Raw genomic sequence first — 17,992 nt, forward strand, 5'->3', positions numbered from 1 at the left:
TTGTTAAAATAATTCGTGCCACTTTACACACCATCTTTGCTTGGTGGCTTATTTGCATTTACACAAGATAAAACAGACAAATGAGAGGAGAGAGCATAAAATACAAACTATGCAGGTAAGACACAGAAACCCCACGGGTCTGCTAAAATCATCCCAGCTGGAGAAAATCACATAGTCAAAGAGAACGCAGAACCAGCAAATACAGAAAACCTCCACAACGTGCACTGAATGTCTTATCGGCTACAAGCCTCATTGCTGCCATAAGTGTCAGGTAAGGAGGTTGCCACCTTGCTCACCATAGGCATTTGCCGTCATTACTTTCAGTGTCAGTGGGATATGAATACGAGTCCTGCCTTGATGTGGTGCTCTGGGAGAAGAGGACGGCGGTGTTGCAAGGCTATGAACTGGATGCCTCCAACATGGGAGGGTGGATGTTAGACAAACACCACATATTGGACATTCAGAAGGGTAAGGAATGCTCATATATACAGTTTATGTGTATGCGTGTGCACCTTGGCCAGAGACCGCTGGTCTCTTAGGGTTACAGGCAGGTGGTCTTTACCCCGAATCACCGCAATAAATGCTTGAATCAAAATGAAATATAGTTCGTCATCCCATCTGCAGATAATAGAGGAGAGTTTTGAAGGGCCAATCATTCATAGTAATGACAGAATAAATCAGTGACTAAGTCACCAGGGCGCAGGGCTCACTGCGATTCCACACTACTCAGCTATTTTAGGAAGAAGGCAGCCTTTTGCTGCTCACAGAGGCTCGGGCTTTTGATGAACAGGCGTCATGTTTAATTCTCCCATTAATTCAATAAACTAAATTGATTTCTTGCTCTGTCATCAATCAGAATTGCTTTAATCGCCAAGTACAATAAATGGACATGAGTTTGTCTTTGTCGTGCTGGTGCAGAGACATGAGAAAGTGAAACATGCATAATGAAACTATCAAATGTACATATATGACAGAGTCACCGCTGGGGTACAGAACCAGGAGGTACCACGCTATAATCTGAAGAACTCGGTGCTATGTTACAACTGCACATGCAGTAATATGGCAGCAATCATCAGAAGTAGGCCTCAGGGTAGTGTGCATTGTCAGTTTGGCAGGCTGCTGTTTTGACAGTAAACCCACTCTGGCTCACAATCATTGTTCCAGTTGTCCAACACAATTTGTGGCCCTTTCATCTTGAAAATAGTTGAGGTTACAGTCGTGGCCTTCAGCAGAGTCCCTAGTCTCACGCTGGTGGATTGGAGTGTAAGGCTGGATATTTAGGTTTTTGTTATTTTGTTTGTTTGTTTTTTTTAGCGTGATTATTTTGTTTTAGTGGGCATTTAATTTTTGTCTGTGCTTATTTTCAATTGATTTTTTTTTTTTTTTCAAATGTTCTTATCCCTTTGTAAAACTTGCTTAATTGCTCCCATTTGGAAGGTCCGAGGTACGTAGATTAGATGATGGATTGATTGGTATTTCATCGAATCAGGCTTCCAAATGGCATGCAAAGATAAATATAGGATTTCTTCTGTTTCACTGGCAACTAACAGAATATGTCAGAGCTTCCACAAACAACAAATTCCACTGGTAATTATACTTATAGTAATGGTTTTCCAGGTTTCAGCCAGATTCTTCTGTCTTTGAGCCACAGAGTCGGGGGACTTTGTTTGATGTTCCCTACAGCGAAAACATCACTGCTGTGGAGCCTGGCATGGTGATGATTGATTTCTCTCCTGATCCGACTTTATTTCCATTATTCAGGGAGCGAGAACTCCCTGCAAATGTTACAGCTGATATAATTTGTAGATGCGGACGAGTTTAAAGTTTCTAGACAGTTACATAACGGATTCAGGTATGTGTGTAGCGTGTCAGTTAGCTTGCCACTGGGAAGGATAGTGTGGTGTGTTTGCATGCAGACTGAATTGTCCTGAAATGGTGCCTTATTTTAAGCAATTATCAGGGCAAAAATGAGTTTTTCAAGGTCATTGTACTGAGGACAAGATAAAGCAAATTTCATCACTCTGAGGAAGATAAACATTTAAACATAACTTTTCATTTAAATGTAGAGCTAGAGCAAATTGATCAACTTCCATTCTTCTGGTGCAGAATCTTATTTTAAGATGAAATGTTTCCATCGGGAGGGAGCAATATGACCCAATATCGACAACCCCTGCAAAGATCTAGTGTTACCTAATGTGCCTTTGAAGTAGTTTCCACCACTCAGAGTTGTATTGTACGCCCACTCTCTCAGAGGTCTTATTGTTCATGTAACGGGCAGGAGTATCACTCTTGTCTGATTCACTCCCGGTTGCAACAAAAAAGTCCAAATGTAGTTGTAAGTGAGCTTTTTTATCAGGCAGCAGGTTGACCATCAGCAGCTATCATCAGTGTACATCACTGTGAAGTTGCCAGTAATGACTATGTCTCTCAGGCACTTGGATTATATACTATAGATAAATAGAAATAGAAATTTAATTAATTTTCTTTCAAGTGCAATGCTTGATGCTCAAGGTTGCTATAGACCTGGTTGCTATATGACACAAGTTATAATTAAAAAGAAAAAAAAAGGTATGTATTTATCACCTCAATGTGTGAATGAAGAATATCATACTGCTAATCTTTTAGTCACATTCCTGTTGTTAGTGCTATAGTCACTGCTAGTACGTTGGTTGCTCTTTGTGTTGTCTCTCTCCCTGTCTGTCTCTCTCTCTCTCTCTGTCTCACCTCCACCCAACGCGGACCCCTACAGAAGCCGCCCACATTGAGCCTGGGTCTGTTTGAGGTTTCTTCCTGTTAAAGGGGAGTTCTTCCTGCCACTGTTGCTCAATATAATATCTGATGCTGCTCATGTGGGAATTCTTGAATCCTTAATTTTGAATTCCTGAATCGTTGGGTCTCTCTCTAATTAAAGAGTTTGGTCTAGACCTGCTCTTCATGTAAAGCGTCTTGAGATAACGCTGTTGTGAATTGGCGCTATACAAATAAAGATTGATTGATTGATTGATTGATTGAATGAAGAGTAGTAGCTTTTAAGGCACCACAATGAGGTATGCTCAGGTTGAAGAGGTTAATGAGGTTCACTGGTTTAACAGCATACTATTAAAGTGTTTGTGCAGCTAACTGTGCATTGAAATATCATTTACACTTATTCTCTGAGCTGATATTGAATTTGAATTGCTTCATTTACGATCTTAATCTCTCCTGACATCAGAATCACATAGGAGAAAACACAAGACCAAGCTGACCAATCACATTTCTTGCGGTCTCTCTGTGGTATCTCCACAGCCCGGATGTGTAGTTACATTTATTTGGAGGTTCACGTGACCTTTGGCTGAGTCACAGAGCACCCCTTACATATCCTCTGCAGCTGCTTGACGCACAAGTATAAATCTGGGTTTAGCTTCTGCCCGGTCCATCAAGCTTTAAGTAAAACCTCAGAGGTTATTTCGGTTACCAGATATTTTGGCAACCGGAGGAGGTGTGTTTTTAAGGAGGAATGTTTGCATAACTAGAACTGTATTCTGCCTACTTCTTGAATATGGTCTTTTATAGCATATTACTTGCACACCCACAATTGGCAGGGGCAACACAATTCATCCCACAACACCCAGAGGGTTTGCACAGTAATATCATCCATGTGTTTTGTATGCATATGTCTTCTCACATCTCAGAGATTGCACAAACTGTCTTTTGTCGGATGTGGTTGTGGAAAACATGTCACAGAACCACTTTCTGCAACCAAGTCTCTACTTTGTTCAAACCTTGATGCTACTTTGTCCTGTTTCTTTGTTGAACATTAAAAGGAAAGACACAGGGGCCCATTGCCGTACCCAATCTGTCAAGCCATCTAGAATGTGAAGTTTGTGAAGTGTGCAAAAGAACACTGAAATATGCCTCTAGCTTGACTGCTTCTGGCGCGTTACGTTTCATCCCACCTGCCTCAAAGTATATCACACCCCTATCCAAAGCCTTCACTGTGGCAGCATCACAGTTGGAGTTGTAGTTGTTGTGAGATGCGTTTGTGATCAACAGATAGGTGCAGCACGTGTGATATGCTAATGTATGCTGCATCCTTTATTAGACTGAGCCGTGCTACGTGTCTGGATTTATCAGAAAATTGGATGTTGCTGTGCATGAAAAATCATCATGTGCAAGGATGCACTTGTACATGGAAACAGTGATGACAGAAATAAAATAACCAGATGGTGTTGAGTTTGTCTTATGCAGTAAATGCTTCAGCCTCCCCAAGGCTTTTTCACACTTTTCACTCGCTCTATTACAACATCGCCCCAAAAATGAATCACAAAGTCTGACTAAATTTAAAAGATTCAAAAATAGTTTAGCTAACTTGTGTTGTTCTGTCTTATTTACCACTGTCTGACAGGAGCTTAATCAATTTGCCAAAAGGGTTTCATGCCACAATCCTATTAGCTTAACCCAAAGACTGTGAGCTCTTTAAGACTGTGCAATGTTTTTGTTAGCGTCTTTGGTATGCTAGTTTTTACTGTGTTCACATCAAAGTATCATGACCCAATCTCTAATCCTATCAGTGTTTGCCCTCACACACATACAGTTTTACTACAGAGGTTGAAAGTAGGCACCGCGTTTTATCCCCTTGTATTTTCTCGATCCAAACTGAATTATTCAGTCTTGCATTCAGCCACTTTTTGACATTTGAGATTTATGGCCCACGTGGGCTTTTTGGGCAAGGAATGCAGTTCGATATCCTCGGTCGGCATGAAGATGAATCCAAATATCACTGTTTGCCTTCATTGCTGCACCAGTATTGATTCTTTAATGCTGTAAACCTTGACTAATGTCTTCACCCAACATGTTAGCAAGTGGTGGTCCTCCACAGCTGCACAGCGGTGTAGCTCCAGACATTTGCTATCTCCCTCTGTTGTGACTCCTGCTTCATTTTTGCACCATTTTCGAACATCTGAAGACTTTTTCTCTCATCGTTTCTGGCAAAAGACCCAAGCAAAAGCCGTCTCCCTCTCTCTGCCTCCACTCCACTGCCTGTCAAGCTAGATAAGGCAAATTGCTGGTGTCTGTGCTTTAGTCGTGTCCTCCTGCCCCTCCTTTCTTCATTACAAGTGGATATGCCTTCCCTTCAATCTGCAGCTTGTCTCTATCGAGGGTAACACAGCTGATTCTTATTGGACATAGCCAGAGTTCAGTAACTCACTAACTTGGAGTGTACTTACAGTACAGCTCAGGCACATGCTGCATTTAAAGCACTGAGAGGTTCCCTGCCCACTTTTAGCCTCTATCATGGTGGATCAGTGGCAGCCTGGGTGGTATCTTAGAGAATGACACAGTGGAAAGGAGAACAAAGAAGGACAGGGTGCAATTAAGACACAGTCCCGCTCCTCCCCTACCGATCCCTGTACTCTCTGTGTCACCAAGGTGACCTTGCTCAGGGCACACCAGTTTTTTATCAGGTATGGAGGCTTGGCCTCACATTGGTACCATTAATCATCTTTGAAGCTGTGATGTTGGCATTAGAGCATTTCCCCCCACTAAATGACTCAAACTAGCCTTGTATCAAACAAATTATTGCCCTCTGTAACTGAAAGAATGGTCATCAGTGAGTGAATACGTATATTCAGAGGACTTGGAAAGGTGGCCTTGTAGTTTTGGACAGTGTGGTAAGGGCTCATCAGTTCTATAGACAGGAGGTAGGGCAAATATCCAAATAACAGAAACAGCTCCTCTCCTTGGTCAGCTTTATCTGTAATGGCTCCTCTTCTAGTTTTTTCTAGTTTATTTTCTATGATAGAAAAGGCCTTCATCTTTGATCCTCGTATCCACTCTCACATTCGCTCTTGATTGATTTTTTTTTTTTTTAATACACATTTGGATTGTTTTCAATATCTCTCCATTATCATTTGGTAAATTCCATTACTTTCAGAGCCTAACTGTGTCTCAGTGTTTAATAATGAGGTAAAAGCTGCGTTACATGCGGTTACATTACATTATGGGCTGCATGCTGGATGGAGCAGCACTGGAATGATCTTGTAGCGAAACAGATTCTCATGCTTCCTAAAAAGCTTTTTCTCCCTATGCCAAGCGAAAACAGAGATTTTTCTCTTTTACCAACTTCTACCCAAAACTCAAACACGCCTCCACGCACTCGTTTACTAATCAATGAGCAGATACATCCCTAATGGTTGATCCATTCAGCTGCCATATTTATACTTTGACTTGAAGTCTCCTCTGCAAAATCTGTCGCAGGAGCAGCACTCGTTTCGGCCTGTGCAGAAACAACAGACCTCTGCCAAATTGTATAAATTGCATTTCTGCCCATCTCACATAACAGTACGGTAGCTGTGTCCTATTTACAGTTACTAGTTAACTAGTTAACTGTTGTTACAGTTAATTAGTTTTATAGTTTTCAGCCAAACCCTGCTTCAAAATCAGAATAGAGTAGAGTTTAAAAAAAAAAAAAACACTAATTATATACACTGAATGACTCCAAAGCCATTTTAGTCCAGACACTGTAGGAGTCCCCTTGTTCAGCCTGGGGCGCTGGATAGTCAGGAGCCAAATTCCCATCAGTGCAGCACTCCAGCTGGGACGTCAAGTTTGATCCTTGCAACAATCATCAGCAGTAATGTGTCATGACCAAGTGTCCTTGAGGGAAGAACAGCAACCCTTAATCTGCTCACTCACTCGAAGTTGGATCACATAAGAGCAGTAGAAGTTGTGTGCGTGAGAAAATGAAAGTGAAAAAGTACAGTGGCCATACCGAGTGCGGCGTGATCATGGGGGGTGGAGATGATTGATTATTGTGTTTAATCCGTTCCATTACGCTGTCTAATAGCCTATGGTAGGACTTGTGTGTACAGTAAACTATGATGGAAGTGTAAATAGAGAGGACCGCGGCTGCGTGCCAAAATGACCTCAGCATCAGATGTGTTTTTCTTCTTTTTTTTTTTTTTTTTAAATTGAACGTCAGCCAAACTGCTTGACTGCTGTACTGCTGCAACTGATCCATGTCCTACACACTGCATTAGGCTTCTGGATATTAGAAACGTCTTTGTCCTTCCCGAGAATGTTAAGGAGCTATTACACAAACATACATTAAAATTCTAGTCAGATTGCATTGCTTATTTGTTATTTGTAGCTATGTATCTGGGTGCATCGTCATTGAATGTTTTCATCACACTCTGTGTTTGATTCAGTGAGCAGACGCATGGATCACAGTTCAATTAAAGTCCCAAGGTCGCGCATTTGATGGCGTCACACATAAAGCCGTCCCCCGGACCTATTTGTCTTTGTTAGGGGCTCATGTATAATGCTCTTGGATACAAAAGACGGATTGGTCAGATCGTCCTGTCAAGAGTCTCGTCGGACCGTGCCTTCATTTGAATTTGCCCTTCAATCAATTAAATCAATGAAAGGAACTAATCAGAGAAGGGACAAGCAGCATGGCAGCACGCTCGATTGCACATACATCGAGGGTTACGATGGCTTACGGGATAGCGCTGTGGGAGAACGACATTATGTGGCCATTCAGTGGTGCCATAGATCCACTAATTAGGACAGAGGCAGTGTGAATTCAAACAAGTTGTGGGATGTGAATAATTAAGGGCTTCCAGCATGCACTTCTTCCCTTTGATGTGTTTTTTCCCCTTTGAAGAGAGTCCCACTATATCAGTACCCCCCACCACCCCCCACCCTCTTCCAAAAAAAAAAAAGCCAGTTATATCTGCTCCTTGTTAAAATATTAATCTGTAGTGACTCACCAAATTTGGTGCACCAATATTAGGGGGAGGTACACTGCCCTGTATTTATGTTTACCACCTCTCTGTGACTTGGGGAAAAGCAGCTCCATGTCAAGTTAAAAGAACATTATTTTACATGTAAATTTACTTGAGCTCTGCAGAAGGTTTTCACAAACGCAGTGAAGCGGTTTTATAGTAATACAAGTGAAGTGAAGAGTGAAGTATTAGGGTACATCAGTTGGACTGATGGTGGGTTAGTCGCCTGTGGGCTGCCTCCACTCCCTGCAGTATTTAAATCAGATCATTATCTGATCTTTTCTCAAAAGAACATAAACAAAACTTACTTAAACTCTAATTTCTTAACTTTTATGAAAAACCTATTACTGATGTGTCCTGAGGGCGACCTTAAAAAAAGGCCTTTCACACTGGAGAATACAACTGATAGACAAAAGATCTACGAAGTTATTCATGCACAGAATGTCGGATTATCTAGTAAACGCTATTGCGAGAGCATCATTAAACATTGTTAAATTGTTTAATAAAGTTTTAGTTATGATAAAAATGTCAAGTGTTTACCCAAAGGAATGTAGTTACCTTAGTTTTATGTCAAGTGGCTGTGCACTGTCAGTATTAAGGACTAAAGTGTTACATTTATTTTATAGAAATAAGCAGCACAGTACATGTGAGAATTCACAAGTTAAACTGATTCATCTCATAGATGAATGCCATTAATTTAAAGAAGCAGGACTTGTTTCCTCCAGGTCTTTCTTAAAAGGAATAGTTTCCATGAGTTCAAGAATACATACTGTTAAGAATGGAGCGAGAAGTAGGAGGCAGTTAGCCTTGTGTGGCATGACGACTGAAAGACTGAAATGTCTGTGTATATGATATTATCTTTGAAAAGGATTGCGAACTAATGTACATTTCATCAGTTGCATTTTGTGGAAATGTGACGGTGCCTACTTGTATTGTCCCTGTCAACTTAATAAATAAAATGAAATCAATTAATAAAGCAGAGGGAAAGACATAGTGATGGCAGAATTTGTCATTTTGGTGTCTGTTTGAATTAAAGAAATAAGACACAGCATTGATAAGGTAGACTTAATTTTAGACTTAAAACAGAGACAGGTTGGCTGTTTACTCTTGCTTCCAGTCTGTATTTGAACCTAAGCTAATCGCTCCCAATTTTCTCATCTCAGCATGAAATCAAGTGAAGATGTTTCCAAAATGTCAAAACGATCATTTCCTTAACGTGGCAAAAATTGAAAGTGTATAATTATTTATGTTTTCCTTTCCCGTGTATTTGGTTATGGGTGAAAGTGGATCTTGTCAAAAAGATGTTGTCTCTTGAGACTTCCCGGTCAAATGAAATGAATAATGAGACCGGTAGCTGCTGCCGGAGATAAACACCGATAATGCTTTTGCACCTGCAAGTAACTGCTGTTTTGTTTCCCAGCCATTCTTTACAAAGGCAGCGGGGAGAACCAGTTCATCTCTCTCCAGCCCCCTGTGATCTCCACTGTCATGGGGAACGGGCGGCGCAGAAGCATCTCGTGCCCCAGCTGTAATGGGCAGGCCCAAGGCAACAAGCTGCTGGCGCCAGTGGCTCTGGCGTGGGGCATCGATGGGAGCCTGTACGTGGGCGATTTCAACTACATCCGACGCATCTACCCATCTGGCAATGTCACGAGTATCATGGAGCTCAGGTAGGATCAAGACCTCGACCTGGGATTGTTTTAAAGAGCGTGTTATGCCTAGTATGTTGGTTTTTAAATAGATGTTGTGCAACTTGTTGACTAATTGTTTCTGTCCCTTCATCACATGGCACAGAATTAAGATGATAGGAAAAAAGATAGTCTTTTGTGTTATGGTATCAGCATTATTTTATATGTATTATAGTGATTTTTTTATACATTTCCAACTCAACACACTGCAACTGACCCCTAAATATGTTAAAACATCTAAAAATATAGACAGTTTAAGATTTTGGATCCTACTTTGCATTTCTACATTTAGTCCTCAGTGTGGAGAGGGAAGCTAAACTGGAACGGTGGACAGACAGTCACACATATCTTTCCCTTATCCATAGAAATTTGAAATCTTTTCCCTATCCATCTCCATAATTAGGAAAGACATCCTGTCTTCAGCGTATAATTGGAATGATTTACGCCCTCATGCCAAGTTGGCTTCTCTCAGAAATGACTCTGATTCGGCCAGTTGGCTTATTTCAGAGTGGCAGATGTTGATTAAATGTACATTGGGCCATCATCCTCCATGAGACACATACATGAGAAACATATGAAAACTGCCTTGAAAAGTACGTAGGTCACCACTCTCTTGGCAGGTAGCTGTACACCACGTGGTTTCTAAAATTAGAGTTAAGACTAAGGTGGAAGCTTACCAAAAAAAAAAAGAACTCCCCTCTTCCTCCTGCTGATGTACCTGCACAGTGATCAGCGACCAGCAGACCAGTTATCATGTGCGGATGTGTGTAACAGTTTGAAGTAGAAGCAGGCTGCCGCTGTAAAGGAGTAGCATACTCAGCAACCCTTTCTCAGATAAATAATGGTTTAAGAAATGATTTGTGTCTCCAAGCAACTATTTTTTACTCTGTTTACTAGGAGAGACGTACAAAACACTTTTATGAAGACTTGTGTTTTTAAATGTAGTCTGACAAAAACGACACTAGGGAGAATTTATAGTACACTCTGGATGGCAACTGCAGTGCAGATTTAAACCAGTGCAGAAGAACTCTCCCTTTGCATAATATAACACATCTTTATTGCTTGCAAAATATTTTCTCATTTTGTATCTGATGATAGTTTTAAAGGCCAAAGCGCTTTCAGTTTTTGGTATGTATGATGCATGCTTGTTATATAACAGTCCAAACACTCCATATGGGATTCCCTGAACCTCTTTTAACTGCTGTCAGTGTAAAGTCTGTATTTTAATACGGCTTCAGTGGCCAATGCAACAAGTAGCAGAATCAATATTTCAGTGTGAGTGGTCAAATCGAGAAAAAACAGTGGTAATGCACGGTGGGAGCTTTATGAAGATGGGAGTACATGTTTTTCTCTCTGTGGGTTGTTACTCTGAGCCACAGTCCCTCTTCTCCACTTTCTGCTGAACGGATTGTCATTGCCTGTGACTTTCTCTAGTGGCTGTGTTGATTCTTCAAGGGGATACTTTGACTTTCTGAGTCTCAGCTGCTTGTTTTTCCCACACTAGATACGGTGAGGAAAAAAAAAGGCTGTGCGTTTTTTTATTTTAATTTTTGCTAAATTTTGAGTCCTTGTTAGCGCTCTTGGTTTTAATGGGGAATAAGAAGGCCTTTAGCAAAAAAACACAAATCAACCAATTACAAGAAACCTGTCTGATTGGACAAACAACTTTTAAAGAGAGAAGTAAAAAGTATACTTATTAACATTTACTAATGTCATTTCCTTGATTCTTTTTTTCTTGTTTTCCTGCTCCCTCTGTACCCTTCATAGAAATAAAGATTTTAGACACAGGTAGGTGTATTATCATAGTGCATGTTGCTTTAGTATTCTTATTCATGCATCAACATCTCTGTCATCCTCTTTATAAGTTTATGAATGGCTTTTTCTTTTACAGTCACCTTTGGCACCAGTGATTACCATGCATAATTATAACAAAGCAATTATACCCTGATTACATCTAAACAGGAGTACGAATACGTCGTCTGTCAAAATTTATGCAACGTGACTATTGATGACATTTGCAACAGTTAAAGGATTTCCAAGTTAAATATAAAAAAGGAAGTTAATGTAGATATAAATTTAGACGATCAACACCTACTATATGTGTTTAGTGTAATGCAATCTAATACAATAGCGCTACAATAAACAGTGCCATTGTGAGGCTTATAATTACAATTACAGTGATGGTGTTTGGCAGATGCTCATATCCACAGGGGCTTACACAACTGCTTTGTGCTCATGATTAAGACAACAGCACCAGATCAAGTGAGGATGCACATTTGTGGCAATTAGGCTGTTCCAGTGACTAACTGGACCATGAACGCCAGAGGTGCTAGACACTAAACTGGAGTAATTTGTTAAACTGGCTGTCAACTGGTTGATGTGATATGGATATGTGACCTTTTTTATGAATATAAAATCCAATCTAATTTGCCTGATTCATCTGCTGCAAGCAGCAACAACTTCCTGCTTCATTGTTGTACTACAGGGTGCATTGTCTCCCCTTCATCTAACTCCAGCTGCTCTCTTCAGATGTAGTAGTTTTGATCAGTGCCGGTATGCAAGTATTTCATTGTAAGCTTTGTAAACTCCACATGACCACCAGAGAAGATAAATACAGCTGTCTAGTGCAGTGAAGTGCAACATGACTCATTATCAGTCACAAGAACAGATTTTGTTTAGATTTTTCATCAAAGGTCCGTGTAGCTCTGAGGATGTATGATAGATGACTAAAACTGTTCAGGGCACTGTCAGTCCATGGAACTTATCTTTTTTTAAAACGTTTTTATTTTTTATTTAGACCCAAAGTAATTAAACTACACAGTACAGATGAACATGAATGACAGCAGTAATTTAGGAAACAGAACTAAGAATAACTTTTCCACGCTGTATGCACACAAACAAGCACAGGAATGTTTTTTTTTTTTTCCTTCACTGTCCGCCTCCCAGCAAGAGTTGAATGAGTGCCAGTCAGCCCGACACATTGTCGAGACCTGGGAGGTATGCGCATCAGCTCACTTGCAAGCTTGTCTACTGCTACCCATAATACAGCTTGAGCAGATTGGAGAGATCTTCCTATAGGACGGCTTTAACTGCGTGCTGAGCTTAGAGAGCAGCCAACGAGGTGTTGACCTTAATGTGAGCTGCGGTACTTACAGGGAGCCAGTGAAGGGAGCGTAGATGCGGGATGACATGTCAAAGCTTGAGCAGGTTCAACTATGACAGCTGCTAAATTCTGGGTCAGTTGGCAGCTTCTGATTGGCTGCAAAGCTGCCAGGGCATCGTAACATCTAATGGGGAGGGGGGGTGATCAGCACCTCCACTAGCACCTGTGCCCAGACTCAGGACAGGTGCTGCATGAAGGGAAGTTTAAGATTTAATGAATTATACTTGAAACCGGAAAAAGGAACTGTTTAATTTCGGTTGAGACAGCCAAAGAGGTGCTGAGAGGTCAGTTTTGTAGCCCAAATTTTTCAAGTGCCTTTTTGTGCTTAAGTGGTAAATAAAATATGAGATACGAGACCACAAAATAAAGCCTTAGAGCGCACATACATCTGTCATAACATCAGAAGCTTCACAAAGGTATATTGGCTGTTATATTGGACTGCATAAAGTCATACAGGTGTTTCATTTATTGTGTCCATCCCCTGAAGGTTGACAGTAAAATACTAATGTATGTCTTTCTGAATTCTTTATAGAAACTTATAGCAGCCACCTATTTTGGGCATTTACTTTGACTCATAATAGCTGTCAGGTTTTATGGCTCCATCTTCATCATTTTACAAAGATGTTTCATGGCCACATTTATTTTGCCGTCACATTATCCCCCTTCCAAAGCCAACCAGTATTGACTGAGGTACCATTAAGCTGGAGTACAAGCAGAGAAGCCATGTTTACGACTGCACTGTAAAGCAAGCTATTTTTCATGTTAACTGCCTCTGTTTTTAGCTCTTTAATGGCACTTAAGCACCTGCGATGTATCAACTGTGCCTTAATAGAAGGTTAATTCAATACATTTCAAGTGTTTTGAATTTGTTTAGAAGGGACTGTCACAGAAAATGCTAATTTAATTGGCTTTCTACAAGTCTAATTATCAGTCAATCATGTGTTGTAAAATCTTTCATTCCTAATCCTTGGCACATTTTCCATCTGATCCAATAAGGTTAGATTCATTACGAAACAGTTCAAAGAATGCAAATAAGCAGAACAGGATGCAATGTCATTAGTTGTTGCACTTTTGTTAAAATAAGCCAGTCGTTTCTGTAATTTCCCCGCAGGGGAGAGATAACAAATGAAATGATCTGGTACATTTTTGCTTTGTGTCATTTCTGCTTTGTAAACTGGAAGCCCGCTGCAGTGTTATCCTGTTAAATTCTGTCTGACTTCCATCTTTGCATCTCTCTGTTTCATTTTCTTTAATTTTTCATTCACAAAAGCTCTACCTGGTTTTTTTTCCTACCATGGAAATTCCCACACACATTATTTTTGTTCCTTTTTCAGTTCATTATCCACATAAATTACAGTTATGCTACTAATTTTACATTAATAATAAGGTTTATATTTTAAGCTGCAACTAGACTGGGAAAAAAAAACAGTTACACTTAATAAGCCATTTATAAAATTCTTAATGACAGCTTAAATGCTAAGAACATAACCTGATTGAACACTGGAATTGACTTTCTGTCATCTCTTAATGCAATTAATTTATTTAATGCCATTTAAAAAGAATCTGAAGATGGTTCCCTTATTCCATTACACTAAAACAATGAATTATGGTACGCTGGACATGCTATTTAAACAGTATACCTTTTCTACATTCCCCTGAGTGTTCTGAAACTACTTCACAACTAGAAAACTACACACTGAATACAATGTTAGCTGTCTGGAGAGGTTTAATGTAATCAGCACTCTGTATTTTTGACTGTAAATGTTTTATTCAGAGGGAAAGTTAGGCTACATTTCTTCAGTGGTCACATTATAGGGGTAAATAAGCACAATCAGCAGTTCATTTGGCTGCAAAGTAAGGAAAAGGCATTTAAAAGAAAAAAAAAACATCAGAGTGCAAACTGAAGGGGCAGAATATAACGTATAACAAAGTTATTGTCTTGAATGCAGTAACAACCCGGCACACCGGTATTACCTGGCAACTGATCCAGTTACTGGCCAGCTGTACGTGTCAGACACAAACTCCCGGAGGATCTACCGTCCAAAAACCTTAACAGGGACCAAGGATCTCCAGTCAAATGCGGAGGTGTTGGCAGGAACTGGGGAGCACTGTCTGCCCTTTGATGAGAACCACTGTGGCGATGGAGGCAAAGCTCCAGAGGCTTCTCTCACTGGACCCAAAGGTATGGTTTAAAACTAATGAAGATATTGTACTGAAATGGAGGGGCGGGACACACAGATGGGTTTCTCAGCCAGGAGAATCTCAGTCTGGTGAATTAAATTTATGTGTGCCACTGGGGTCTGTGCCAACTCTGGGCCTGCTGATTTTAATGGGTGAATTGTAGGTGTGGGTCTTGTTGAAGAAAAAGTAAGCAGGACTGTCAGCGTAAAAAAGAAAACTGCGCTGCTGCTGCTGCTGCTGCTGCTGCTGCTGCTGCTGCTGTCTATCAAAAAGTTTTTGTTTTAACCTCCAGAAATTTAATGCATAATTTATTTTGCATACTTGGAAATTCCTGTAAATATCCTTCAAAACATACACTTGTTTCTTTCTAGATTTCTTTTCACAAATAGCTCTTGTGAAAGTTAAGTCTCACAAGCTTTTCAAGCTTAAACTAGCAACAATCCACAAGTTGATACCCGCTATGCACAACGAGTTGTCCACATTCATATAGCACATGGCCATTTGTGACTGGATTGCTCACTTTTCCATAAACTCTTCGAGATGAAAAGGCTAAGATGAATTGTTTTGCGCTGGTTGTTGCCCACTCTGAATGCCAACTGTAATAGCTCAGCTTCAGCTGGGTGATAAAGGCTTGAGTGAAGGCAATCTGAGGGAGCGACTCTAATGATGGAGTGGGTGGAAGCCGAGACCAGGGAAGAAACAGCAGATGGCTGCATTTTTTTTTTCTCCCCTCAGACATTTGGTGAACTTTGCTCAAATGTGACACTTTTCATCTGTCTGAGAATCTCAGACTGTCAAATAGCCAGCTCCCAAGGATTCACCGTGGGCTCCCTCGGCTCGTCAATGTTTTAGCAGAAAGCAATCTTGTGCAGACCTAGCCACAGGTCAAACCAAAGCACTCACCTTCCACAGAAGCTTTTAAAGACTTCATTCAAAAAAGAAATCATACTCTGGAGGTAAGACCAAAGTTTAAGCTTATTCAAAACATTTTTAAATCCTCCAAAAACTGAAGAACTCCCCTTTACTATTCATGCAGGTTCCTGAGACCAGTAGCTCTCAGTCTTTAGAATTAAAGTCAAAACCAATGTGGCAAATGAAAAATAGTCCCCCTGCATGTGAGATATGATTGAATTCCCATAGGTGCTGGTCTCTATTAAGCAGCATGGTGACACGGAGAGTGATGTGGAGGCTGGTGTGGCCCGGTAATGTATTTTCCCAGTTTGGGACAAATGGTTATTGCAACTCCACACTGGCTCGACTGCAACTTACAACTCTTAGCTGACACTCGATCATTGAGACAATTTAGTCCGCAGTTGTCACCATGGCAACACCCTGTCTTTCACCTCTTTCATCTAAAATTGGCCAAAGCTGTCATTTCCGCTCCCTCGCTCATTCATTTCTCAAATGGTGTGCATGTGTTGATGATTGTCGATGTCAAAAAATCTCCAAAACTCGCCGCTCATTGACACCCCCACCTCCTTTTTTTTTTAGAGAGGAGGGCTACAAGATGCAGCAAGTGCATATATACCGTATGAATACAGCCTTTCCCACTTCTGCCTGAGAAATTATTTAATACCAGAAAAGCAGCCCATGAATTATTGACGGCTGTGCTTTTTGCAGTGACCTGAATAATGGGAAGGCAAGCTTGACACATGTATCCATCGTGTTCTGTCCACTGAGTCATGCAAGCAGCGATGCTGCATATCTACCATGTTTTCCTGTTATCACAAGGGTTTTTTTTTTTCTTTCCTTTCTCCTCTTTTTTCCATTTTTCCTCTCTCTTACCTGATGTCAACAGGCATTGCAGTGGACAAGAATGGCCTGATTTATTTTGTTGATGGCACCACAATCAGAAAGGTGGACCAAAACGGCATCCTCTCTACTTTCCTTGGTTCCAACGACTTGACATCGGCTCGCCCCCTGACATGTGACAACAGCATGGACATCAATCAGGTGACTGGTACACGCAAGTGCCAGGGCCAGACAGTTGTTAACCTCGCCTGTTCACTCGCACAGAGCATGTCACAGCGCCACCCTGTGCCCCCGTCCCTCTAACCCTCTCTGTTTGCTCACCCATGACTCACCACTGATATGCAGCGTTATATAACTGTCTATATTACATATGCAGTATAACTCATATTTTCATGAATGATAATATTTCTGGGCAACTGGTTTTTGAGCAAGACATGCAGGGCATTTTTTTAAAATTTACCTCGCAGTCTATATTCCCAAACTCTAATGAACTATGGAAAAGGGCTTTTTTTGCATGCTGCTCCCTCTTTTTGGAACGTTCTGCAATTAAATTTAAAATTGAGAAAAATGGTTTCTGTGAATTTAAATGATTGCTGCAAAAACTCACTCACTCTTGGCTGCAACATGGGAGAATATTAGAATTAGGATGTTTTAGTGTAACTCATTTATTATTTGATAGTAATGTTTGATGGCCTGAGGTTGTTTTTAAAGTGCCTCCTCAGTTTGTTTCAAGGATGCAACCAATTAAATTCGCCTTATAGTTTTATTTATGGTTTTATAATCTCATTTTTGGTAGATTCTGATCTTGTAGAATATTTTCTGTCTTTCTATTTGTATCTGCTTTATGATGCTAGTCTGTAACATTGTGAGTGGTGCCTGTCTTAGCCAGGACAAGCTTAACCAAGAAATCCTCATTGGGATTAAAATGATCTTGTTTTAAGTAAATGTTACATATAAAATAAACATTTAACTGGCAGATATCATCCAGAGAAACATAGAGTATATTTTGTTCCAATTAAGTTCCAATACCTAGAGCATCAATATTATAAGGTGCTTGGTGAAGAAACAACAGAGATGAAGAAAATGGTTTTTTTTTTTCCTTTTTTGCTATGAATTTTACAAGAGCAGCACATTTTCTCTGAAAGTGCAGGAGGGAAATACGTGCCGAGTTTCTGTGATGTGATTTAGGCAGGAAGTGGAGACATAAAGTGTTTATTGAAGAGATGAGTTTTCAGGTCACGGCAGATGATATGGAGGGAAGAATAATTACTCAGTTTGGGGGGCTTGTTTTGATGTGGCTGGAGCTGAATTAGTGTTTAGTGTTCAATAGAAATACTCAGGATTGAGGACACTTACACCACACATGATAATGAAGGTGCCAGTGCCCGGTAGGCAGCTTGCAGCACATAAAACCTTTTCCTCTGCAGCACATGTCGATGGCT

The 17,992-nt window shown here is 40.5% G+C and overlaps 1 protein-coding gene across 1 annotated transcript in view; it reads left to right on the top strand.

Annotated features, from left to right (window-relative positions):
• The window catches only part of LOC139206724 (teneurin-3), a 120,477-nt gene that overhangs the window by 91,339 nt on the left and 11,146 nt on the right, over nucleotides 1-17,992 (top strand). Inside the window, exons 19-23 of the mRNA XM_070836289.1 lie at nucleotides 325-468; nucleotides 9,187-9,436; nucleotides 11,222-11,242; nucleotides 14,567-14,799; nucleotides 16,597-16,751. Of these exons, the coding sequence (XP_070692390.1) occupies nucleotides 325-468; nucleotides 9,187-9,436; nucleotides 11,222-11,242; nucleotides 14,567-14,799; nucleotides 16,597-16,751 (803 nt within the window). The remainder of the gene's footprint in view (nucleotides 1-324; nucleotides 469-9,186; nucleotides 9,437-11,221; nucleotides 11,243-14,566; nucleotides 14,800-16,596; nucleotides 16,752-17,992) is intronic.

The sequence above is a fragment of the Pempheris klunzingeri genome, chromosome 9 (genome assembly GCF_042242105.1).
Source record: "Pempheris klunzingeri isolate RE-2024b chromosome 9, fPemKlu1.hap1, whole genome shotgun sequence".
In the NCBI taxonomy this organism is placed as follows: Eukaryota; Metazoa; Chordata; class Actinopteri; order Acropomatiformes; family Pempheridae; genus Pempheris; species Pempheris klunzingeri.